At 36.4% G+C, this 10,256-nt stretch overlaps 1 protein-coding gene across 1 annotated transcript; it reads left to right on the top strand.

The window, feature by feature from the left end:
- The first annotated feature begins 386 nt into the window (after positions 1–386).
- Positions 387–6,417, top strand: LOC107757533 (protein YIPF6-like). The gene is made up of 7 exons (XM_016575038.1): positions 387–465; positions 1,690–1,818; positions 2,338–2,416; positions 2,864–2,906; positions 3,000–3,125; positions 4,677–4,834; positions 5,467–6,417. The coding sequence occupies exons 1-7, from the start codon at positions 433–435 to the stop codon at positions 5,586–5,588; spliced, it is 690 nt and encodes a 229-aa protein (XP_016430524.1). The 5' UTR covers positions 387–432; the 3' UTR covers positions 5,589–6,417.
- Positions 6,418–10,256: the final 3,839 nt, after the last annotated feature.

Below are 10,256 nucleotides of genomic sequence, written 5' to 3' on the forward strand. Positions count from 1 at the left end.
GCCGACGCTCTTATAGATTTGAATGCATGTTTCATTGTGATAATATGATTTCTAGGCTCTGAGCAGCTAAAACATAGGGCATAATGTACGTTAACGACATTTACAACCTTTAACGTGTCCATTTAACTACTAATAAAATATGTGAACTTTACAACTGACACATTATTAATCAAATATAACAATGACTGAGCCGAATTTATAAATTCAAGAGCCGAGAGGCTGAATTTCAGAGTAACTAATACAAAAATTTCGTTTAGTTAGAATTTGTTTATGATAATAATATCAATAATAATACTGATGTTAATAATAATAAGTATTATTATTATTATTATTATTATTATCTTTTTTTATTTTATTATTATTATTATCCGCTTAGTGGCATGTTGGCGTTTTTGACGTCATACGTCCGATGACGTACCCGTATCCGTGAAAATGGCGGAAGTGGAGGAGTCTAGCAAGCCTTTGGTAAGGGACAAAACATGCTTTTAAACGCTTAAACATCTTTAAAACACGTTGTCAGCTTTTTCATGGAGTTTTTGTTTTTGTCTGTATGGTTACCGATCCTGAATGGAAGCTGGAGAATTTGTAAATGCGTCAGTAAACCTCTGAAAATCATGTAAACGCAGATTCTCAGCTCTAAAGAACATTTAAGTTACTACCTTAAAAGAGTTTTTAAAACATCTCCCAAATGTCCGTACTGACAGATTTGCTGTTTTCTAGTGGAAAACAGGAGTACGCGTTTTATCGCGCAGTCTTACCAAACTATGTAAACAGTGACAGTGGAAAATCATCTCTCTCTCTCTCTCTCTCTATATATATATATATATATATGTGTTTCTCTATCGTATAAAGATTTAAGTGTTTATTTATTTGCTGTGTTAGTGCAGACATTTTAATTATGACAGAGTCGCCCCAGTCTAAAATGTTAGTTAATTGTTAATTTAACGATAGGAATAATCGCGACAGAGATATGTTTACATTTTTATATTCCTTATATCTCCACTAGATTCAGGTTATGTTGTAATATAGGCTTGATATGACGTTTCGGTGCATGTCAGTATGTTTTGAAGAGTTAAAAAGTTCCTTGCTATCCCTTTACGAATATTTGTGAAAATGTGATTTTGTCTACATATATCTCAGTGATTGATAAACTTTGGGCTCCTCCCTGATATACGTTATATCATTTAAAACCTTAAAGTCTCAGTGTGACAAACATCAGGCACATTTTTAATGACACCGGGCAGAGAGAGCCCGAGGAACAGTCAGGAACACTACTGTCTCGCCTGTTTAGGTATCCTTTTTCAGGACAAAGTTTAACTAAAGTTTTAAATAGTGTACAAATTATCATCAGTATATAACCTGAAACAGTCTCACTTTCACCATTCAGTAATTTGCTTGACTGTTGTTTTATTCTTGTTTGCCTGCCTCTTCAGCTAAATGAGCTGACTGTTCAGTTGCTATAGTAACTGTCTCTTATTGTGAAGAAAACAGAAACACTATTACAAATTACGTTAATGTTAATATTGAGTTAATTCAATGTTAGCGCTTTTAGTTAATCATAATTATATCTATTTACCTTGTTTAAGAAGACAATCAACACACAGATAGATTAATGTGAACTGCATGCAAAGTGTTCTGGGTCTCTGGATTTGCCATGAATGATTTACACAGTCATTCTTCATGTCACAGTTTGCGGGTTTGTCTGACATCTCAATCTCGGAGGACATTCCAGTGGAGGGAGATATATCTGTCCCGGTGGGCTCACAGAACCCTGACGATGATTTCTCAACACTGGATGAGCCTGTCAAAGACACTATTGTAAGTGAAACCTTTTGTTACAGGGAAGTGATCGATATATTGGCAAAAATAAAGAGATAATGCACATTTGTTCAAATGTTTAGTGTGGATATTTATAATGAGGGAACAGATTCTGAGTGCACCAGTGTTGTTATTGTTCAATGAAACTAAACTAGTAAAAGTTATTGAAATAAAGCTGAAATAAACAATCTAAATATTAGATGAAATGCGTACATGAAAATTAGAAATGTTGTCTTGGCAACTAACTGAAATAAATATGTTTAAGTTGAAATACTAAAATCACTAAAACTGAAATAAAAGAAATATTTTAAAGAAATGACAAAAGCACACAACAAATACTAAAACTTAAAATAAACTAAAATGAAAACTAAATATGAAAAGGCTAATTCAACCTATTAATAAATATCATAATAGTATATAATAATACTAAAATAACACTGGATTGCACATTTAACAGTACTTCTGTCTGAGTTTAAGCAGCGTTTCTTACTGTCTCTTTGCTCTGTTTGTGGGTCTAAGCTGAGGGATCTGAGAGCCGTTGGACAGAAGTTTGTCCATGTGTTGTACCCCAAGAAAAGTTCTGCACTACTCAAAGACTGTGAGTCTATCATTTACATTTCATCAGTCGCTGATGACACATTATCAATCGCAGATTCCATAAAAGATGTGGGCTATATATTATCACCTATTATAAAAAATGCTAAATGTTCTAATAAAGAGCATGTATGTGTTCTTTTTAGGGCACTGGATTGCACATTTAACAGTATTTCTGTCTGAGTTTAAGCAGCGTTTCTTACTGTCTCTGCTCTGTTTGTGGGTCTCAGCTGAGGGATCTGAGAGCCGTTGGACAGAAGTTTGTCCATGTGTTGTACCCCAAGAAAAGTTCTGCACTACTCAAAGACTGTGAGTCTATCATTTACATTTCATCAGTCGCTGATGACACATTATCAATCGCAGATTCCATAAAAGATGTGGGCTATATATTATCACCTATTATAAAAAATGCTAAATGTTCTAATAAAGAGCATGTATGTGTTCTTTTTAGGGGACTTATGGGGACCTCTCCTCCTCTGTGTCACTCTGGCCTTGTGAGTATTAACGCTGTCAGATCAGTCCCAGTCAGAACTATTGTCACTATGCCTCCAGCAAATATAATATATTTATAATATTGTCTATACTAGAATGCTGCAGGGTGGTTCTGCCGACAGTGGGGAGGATGGCAGGCCACAGTTTGCAGAAGTCTTTGTCATCATCTGGTTCGGTTCTGTAATCATAACCCTCAACTCCAAACTCCTGGGAGGAACAATGTGAGTAAACAGTCAGCTTTTCATTTATCCTAATTTGCTTGCATAAAAGTGAGCACCTCAAATCTTCATTTTGGAGGAAGTGTTGAGTTAATTTGGTTTTCATGTTGTCAGTTTATTTAGTCGGTAACTGAATATGCACATTAACAGGGTTTCCGCGGGTCCTTAAAAAGTCTTACATTTGATTGCATCAAATTTAAGGCCATAAAAAGTCTTAAATGGTACAAGAAAGTCTTAATTATGATTTCAGGAGGTCTTAAATTTGGGGATGGAAAGACAGGAATTGCGATACAGCTTAATGTGATGATTAAACTTCAAAAGGCTTTGATTTCATTGCATGAGTGCTGCACGTTTCAAATTCTGCTGCTGTGCTGCTTTGTGTCCTGCCATTACCCGGGAAACCGCTATATTTCTGCCGTTCCCGAAAAGGTCTTAAATTTGAGCTTAAAAATCCTGCTGATACCCTGATTAAAAAGAAGTGTCTTAAGCCGAACCAAATGGTTGCCTGTGATTTAGCAGCTGTACCTACCAATGGGACGTTGTTTTCATTGCTAGAGGTAGAAAAGAGCACTTTATTTCAGTGTAATGGGAAAGCGAGTCAACCAGGTGCAGCACAATTGACCATTTTATGCCACTGACCACTGAGGGAACAGCGTGGGGGTGATAGTAATTGTTTCTTTTAGCCCCAGAGACCCAAGCATTGATATTCCATTTTTTTTTCACACTTAAATATGCCTTTAGAAAGCCATTAGTCATAAAAACCAATTGGTTTAGCAAAATTTGTATCCGGTATAATTTAAAAAATTGCAACACTGGGAATTTAGGGTTGCAAAATTTCACCCATTTTTGATACGGTAAGTGAAAGTTCTGACTTCCCAACACAATTCAGCACACAAATAGATTTTATCAGTTAAATACTTTAATAAATGTAAATAAATAAAATCATATTTAAATTATAATCTAGTAATTTAAATATGCCTTAATTTTTGAGAACAATAGAAAAATGTTCAAAATTTCAAGACATGGTGTCACTAGACAAACAGAAATAAAAATAAAAATTTTTTAATAAGATATTGATATCTGATGCTTAAAACTGTGGCACTTAATATGCAAATCTTGTCTCACAAAAACAGTTTTAACTGTGATCAATTTCAGATTGTCAGACTTGATTTTTACTTATTAGCCGTCTTATATTATTTTTTAAAATCAAGTTCCATCCTACAGTTTTTTTTTTTTTTTTTAAATCATCTTTCGTTCAGAAATTTCACATTACAGAAAGAGATGGTAACCCTCGTGCTGCAAAACATCTGCAGGATTTTGACCTTTATAAAGAGATGTCTCTATTTCTAATTGGTGAAACCCCTCTTCCCCCAGTGCTCATTACCACAGTAAAGGTTGTTTGTTCATTTGTTAGTAACATGAGTTTGGCTGGATTTGCAAACTGTTCATTAGCTTCTTCTAGACAATTTAGAGTGCATAATAATTACAGCTGAGTTTGAGCACATTACTGAAACAATGTAATTGACTCCTTTTTTTCACTTTTTGTCTGTACAGATCATTTTTCCAGAGTCTGTGTGTGTTGGGGTACTGTATTCTTCCTCTGACTGTGGCCATGATAGTTTGCCGTATCGTTCTTCTGGGAGCTTTAAGCAGCGTCAGTTTTGTTGTCCGTCTCATAGTTGTCACCGCCTCCTTCTCCTGGTCAACGTTTGGTAAGAATCTAAATCGTTTATCTGTTTCAGCAATCCCAGAATACTAAAGGCCCCGAGATTGTTCTATTTAAATAAACTGGATTGATGTTTTTAGAAGAAACGTTTAGAATCCATTTATGTTGTCTGCTGGTGCACCAGATGAGCCTGATTGGCCGACTAGCTCCTCAGCCAGTGCGTGCAGCCACCACCAGGAGGCAGTGCAGACTCATTTAATGTTTTTTTTGTTTTTCATTTTAACACTTCATATGCATGATAGAAAAAAATAAATACAACTTACATTTGAATGGCTCACAATGCAAAATAAATAAAAGTGCAATAACAGTATTCCTAAAATAATAGCCTGGTAGTGACCAGTATTATTTTAGTATTATGTATATATTAGTTAATATTTTTTTTAATTAGCTCTCATTTTAATATTTTCAGTTTTCCTTTTAATTTTAGTTTAATTGTGTTATGTGCATTTGCCATTTGTATTGTTTATATATATATATATATATTTCAGCTTTTTTTATAGTTACCGTAAATTATTTTGTAATGGTTTAGTTTTAGTTAACCGTAACAACAACAAAAAAAAATTAGGGGGTTTCAGTGAGATCTGAGCTCATATCTCTAAGCGTGTCTTTCATTTACAGCCTCCACAGCATTTCTTGCAGACAGCCAACCGGCCAATAGGAAAGCCCTGGTCGTGTATCCAGTGTTCCTGTTCTACTTTGTAATTGGCTGGATGATCCTGACATTTTCGCCTTCTCCTTAACACACATATACCATATGCCAATTGCAAAATGAACTCCTCCCCTTCAATAAGACAACCAGCAGACTGTCAGGGAGCTGGCCGGTGATTGGCCTAGCCTAAAATGAGGCGGAGCATTTTGATGGACACTCATAAAGGGGACAGTAAGGGGATTATTGCATAGATACCACACCTCCCCATCCCTCATTCACAGTTGGATGAGAGGAGAGAAAAGGAATGGAGGACACAAATTCTTCAGTTAACAACAGCTTATATGTCTTCATTATATTAATGTTTTGTTGTGTGAGGAATGTCAGTGCCCTTCTGAGCAGTTCCAGGTGTACCCACACCCCCAACATTACTATGTTTTGTGTGTCTCGGCTATGACTTCGTGTGTGGATGTGTTTGCTCAAGTGTAGTATATGTGACTATGTGAGTGTGCATGCATTTGTTTTTGTGTCTGACTGAGCATTGTCTCTGTTGGGAGAATTATTCAGCTATCATCAGGCCGCACATTCACATCTGTCCCCTCACATTGTTGCACACAAATGTTTCTTTTCTTTGGCGTTTTCTTTTTAGTTCTGAATGATGTTTGGGCTTTCATTTATTTTTTCGTTGGTGGAAGTTAGTACATTCCTGAAAAAAATAAACATGGACTTTAATAAGTACTGCATAGACTGTATGAGCTCTGTCTTTTTTGCACACAGAAAATGAAAAATGTATCTTCAGGTTGAATTGGAAGTGCTGTTTCTCTCTGTATAAATGTGGTCTGTCATTTAAACAATATTTTCACACACATCTTGCTGTCCATTTGACAAAGATGGTCTTCCCATACACAGTTTGTGCTTCCCAGCACAGCTTCCCAGACACACAGCTTCCCAGACATTTGACAAAGATGGTCTTCCCATACACAGTTTGTGCTTCCCAGCACAGCTTCCCAGACACACAGCTTCCCAGACATTTGACAAAGATGGTCTTCCCATACACAGTTTGTGCTTCCCAGCACAGATTCCCAGACACACCCATACACAATGTGTCTTTTTGTTTCCCTCACATTGAGAAACACACACACACACACACACAGAGTCTTCACTCCTCTCTCTCTCTCTCTCTCTCTCTCTCTCTCTCTGCCTTTGCCGCCCTATGTGATAGTAGTTCTAATTAGACGTTCCATCTTGTATGTCTAAAAAAAGACTATTTCACTTCTAATGCATTGCAGCACCTGAACCATAAGGTGCAACTGAGGCGTGTGTGCTGATTAAATAAAGGTGTGTGAGTGTTAGAAAATACAGACCTTTATACACTGAACAAAATTATAAATGCAACACTTTTGTTTTTGCTCCCATTTTTCATGAGCTGAACTCAAAGATCTAAGACTTTTTCTATGTACACAAAAGGACAATGATAGATAGATAGCTCTCGTGGACATTCCTGCAGTCAGCATGCCAATTGCATGCTCCCTCAAAACTTGCGACATCTGTGGCATTGTGCTGTGTGATAAAACTGCACATTTTAGAGTGGCCTTTTATTGTGGCCAGCCTAAGGCCCACCTGTGCAATAATCATGCTTTCTAATCAGCATCTTGATATGCCACACCTGTGAGGTGGATGGATTATCTCGGCAAAGGAGAAGTGCTCACTTTTTTTGGCCAATACAATGGAAGTCAATGGTCATCAAAATTGTTATAAAAGAAATAAAAGAAAGTCAAACAGGTTTGGAATGACATGAATAAATGATGACAGAATTTTCATTTTTGAGTGACATATCCCCTTAAATGCTTCCTGTGGTTTCATCAGCACAATTTATAAATATCAAGTTTTGTGTGTGGATTTTATAATTAGTGACAGACTCATTTGCTATGTGCGTTGCTGAAGTTCCTCAATCTGTTATTAGTCAAGAGTATTAATAGAGAACCAAAGGGGAACAGAGTAGAGAAGAAAAGAGTAAATTTGGAAAACAACAGCAAAGACTGTTTTACAGCTATACTATCTGTTGAGGCCTGACATTTTATATTGTTTAAAAGAGGTGCATGGTAATGAATTCTGGATATAATTAATATGTTAATGATGTGCCAGCTGCTGATTAAAGTCTAAGATTGATTGTTTGAAGTCTAAATGAGATCTCCAGCTTCTGTAGAGGGCAGGCTGTGCATGGGAGACATAAACACGCTGCAGCTCAACAAACCGTTGTGTTTGCTTACATGTTTCTTTAAAACACCTTAATGAACCCTTGTTCCTCCATTCAGACTCAACAGTTAAGCGTGTGTCCATTCTAAAACAACAAGTGAGTCATTTGGAGAAGTAGTTGCAGTTCAAATACGTTTAAGGAGTCATACAGCAGATGCAGCTTTCCTGATTTCCAGGGAAAATATGTACTGATTTAAAAGATAGAAGAAGAAAGTGCATTATGAATGCACAATAAGTTGCTCTTTAATAAAGTCATCTGCAAGATGCATAAATGTAAAGGATCAGATTTTCCAAACGGAAAAGGTGTTTCTCAGGGCCAGTTCAGTATTTTGCTGTTTGTTGCTCTTATGGAGAGAAATGCTCTTTTAGGTGGGAATTCCTTGTGCCTGAACCATCTGTCTTAATAATATTAATAAATAGCAGATGTCAGATAGCAATTGTGGTGCAGTGACTCAGCACATGAAAGAGCTGTTGTCTCCTGTACTGATCCCATTCCCATCACATTCCCTCTCGCTCAGCCATACTTTCCTGTCTCCATTCCGCTATCCCATAAAATAGTAATAATGATAATAATTATTATTATTATTAATCATAATTTTATTATATGTGCACTAATATACATAAGTTTGGGGTCAGTAAGATTTTTTAAAAGAAACTAAGATGAATACAATTGACAGTAAAGACATTGATTACAAAAAGATAAATGTTTCTTGAGCACCAAATTAGCATATAATTATGATTTCTGAAGGATTATATGAAACTGAAGACTGGAGTAATGGCTGCCAAAAATTCAGCTGTGGTATCACAAGAATAAATTACATTTTAATATATATTAAAATAGAAAAACGTTATTTTAAATTGAAATTATATTTCACAATATTGCAATTTTTACTGTATTTTTGATCAAATAATCTTAAAAAAAAATCTTACCAACCTCAAACGTTTGGTATAGTGTTTGGTAGTGTATACTGTACATATGTGTGTGTGTATATATATATATATATATATATACATAAAGAAAGAAAGAAAGAGTGCTGAGCTCTGTTATGATGAGGCTGGCTCTTTATACCATATACCATCACGCTTTGTGTGCGTCATTTTCAGAGCAGCTGCAGTCTGTCAGAATGAATGATCACAGACTCTCTGTGGTCCAACTCCAGGCTGCTGTAGAGGCGCCCCAGAGCATTGTGAACACTGGCCTGAGTACGCCACTGTTTCTGGCCAACCGGAGATTATGGCACAGAGAAAAAAACCTCCTCACAGGTCACCTAAAAGCATGACGGGATACTAAAGTGCTGGAGCCTCATTAGAGCAATACCATTCCTAGGTCCAGGCCCGAGCCAGATACCTAAGCTTTATCACAATGGTGTATTCTGACACCTTTGGTTCTGCTGGTCCTTTTCAGTCCTCTTTTCTCTCCCACATTGCTCCCAGTCCACTCTATACTGTGCAATACAAATAAAAAAGCTGCAGAAAGGTGTTCTGGCAGTGGAAGGTGTATGTGTGCACAAGACAGAGAGGCTTGTTTCATTACATTAATAACAGCAATAAGAAAGTTCACTGCTGGGGCAGAGGAGAAAGGTCACTTTCAACTATGAAAGATCCTTCAGAGCAGCTGCTCCAAATCTCTAACGTGATCATTACAGCGTTTTCAGACTCCAGACCGGTCTTACGCTCTCTTTCTGTTTGAACTTCTAAAATATAAACATTTTAGGGGATGCTGGTGCACTGTGGCTCAGCTGACCTAGAGATGTTTTTCACCTGCTATTCAGGACAGAAGTAGGACCGCTGGTACTCTCATCATGGCTCTGTCACAGCAGTCAATCAAAATCCAGCCTCATCTGCTAGTTCTGTGGCTGGGCTTCTTCTCACAGTCTGCAAACAACAGATATCCATCTATCAAAGTGTTTATATTGTACTATGGGTATCAATACATTTCCAATAGTCTGCACCAAAATTGTGTAACCAAATGAAATTATGAATTATAAGATTTTGTGACGAATGAATCAGGCACTGACGCTTTTGGATGGTTAGGATCTATTTGATCTCTTTTTATTTGTCTGTTTTCATTTTTTCTAAATGTTATACCCCTTTTATGCAAGATTATTCTGTATGCAGACCTATTTTACCTGTGCATATGAGAAACATGATGATTATTTTAATATAACATTAGGACATTTAGTATTTTGGCCATAGAGAGTACAGGCAACATTAAACTCTGCCCTTGAACATTTTTAAAGGTATCAGATATGTATAGTCTTTCCTGACACTTGCAATCAGCGACATGAGGTGTGTCCCAGAGCACATGACACATTTTCACTTTTCTGTCATTATACAGCCAGGATTTTATGGGAGCAAAGAGGAAGGTAATATTTGTCTTTAATAACCTCAGACATGGACAAATTAGAAAATTACTCTTGTCTTGTATTTGATACAAAATATTTTTCAATACTTTTCTTATATGTGTATATTTGTGTGTGTGTGTGTGTGTGTGTGTGTGTGTGTG

The sequence above is a fragment of the Sinocyclocheilus rhinocerous genome, unplaced genomic scaffold, assembly GCF_001515625.1.
Source record: "Sinocyclocheilus rhinocerous isolate Xijiao unplaced genomic scaffold, SAMN03320098_v1.1 scaffold984, whole genome shotgun sequence".
NCBI lineage: Eukaryota > Metazoa > Chordata > Actinopteri > Cypriniformes > Cyprinidae > Sinocyclocheilus > Sinocyclocheilus rhinocerous.

Excerpts from the sequence above, each read along its gene's own strand:
- LOC107757533 (XM_016575038.1), top strand. The coding sequence starts at position 433 with ATGGCGGAAGTGGAGGAGTCTAGCAAGCCTTTG. Across the intron at positions 1,819-2,337 it reads AGCCTGTCAAAGACACTATT|CTGAGGGATCTGAGAGCCGT; the intron begins GTAAGTGAAACC and ends TGTGGGTCTAAG. Across the intron at positions 4,835-5,466 it reads CTTCTCCTGGTCAACGTTTG|CCTCCACAGCATTTCTTGCA; the intron begins GTAAGAATCTAA and ends TTTCATTTACAG.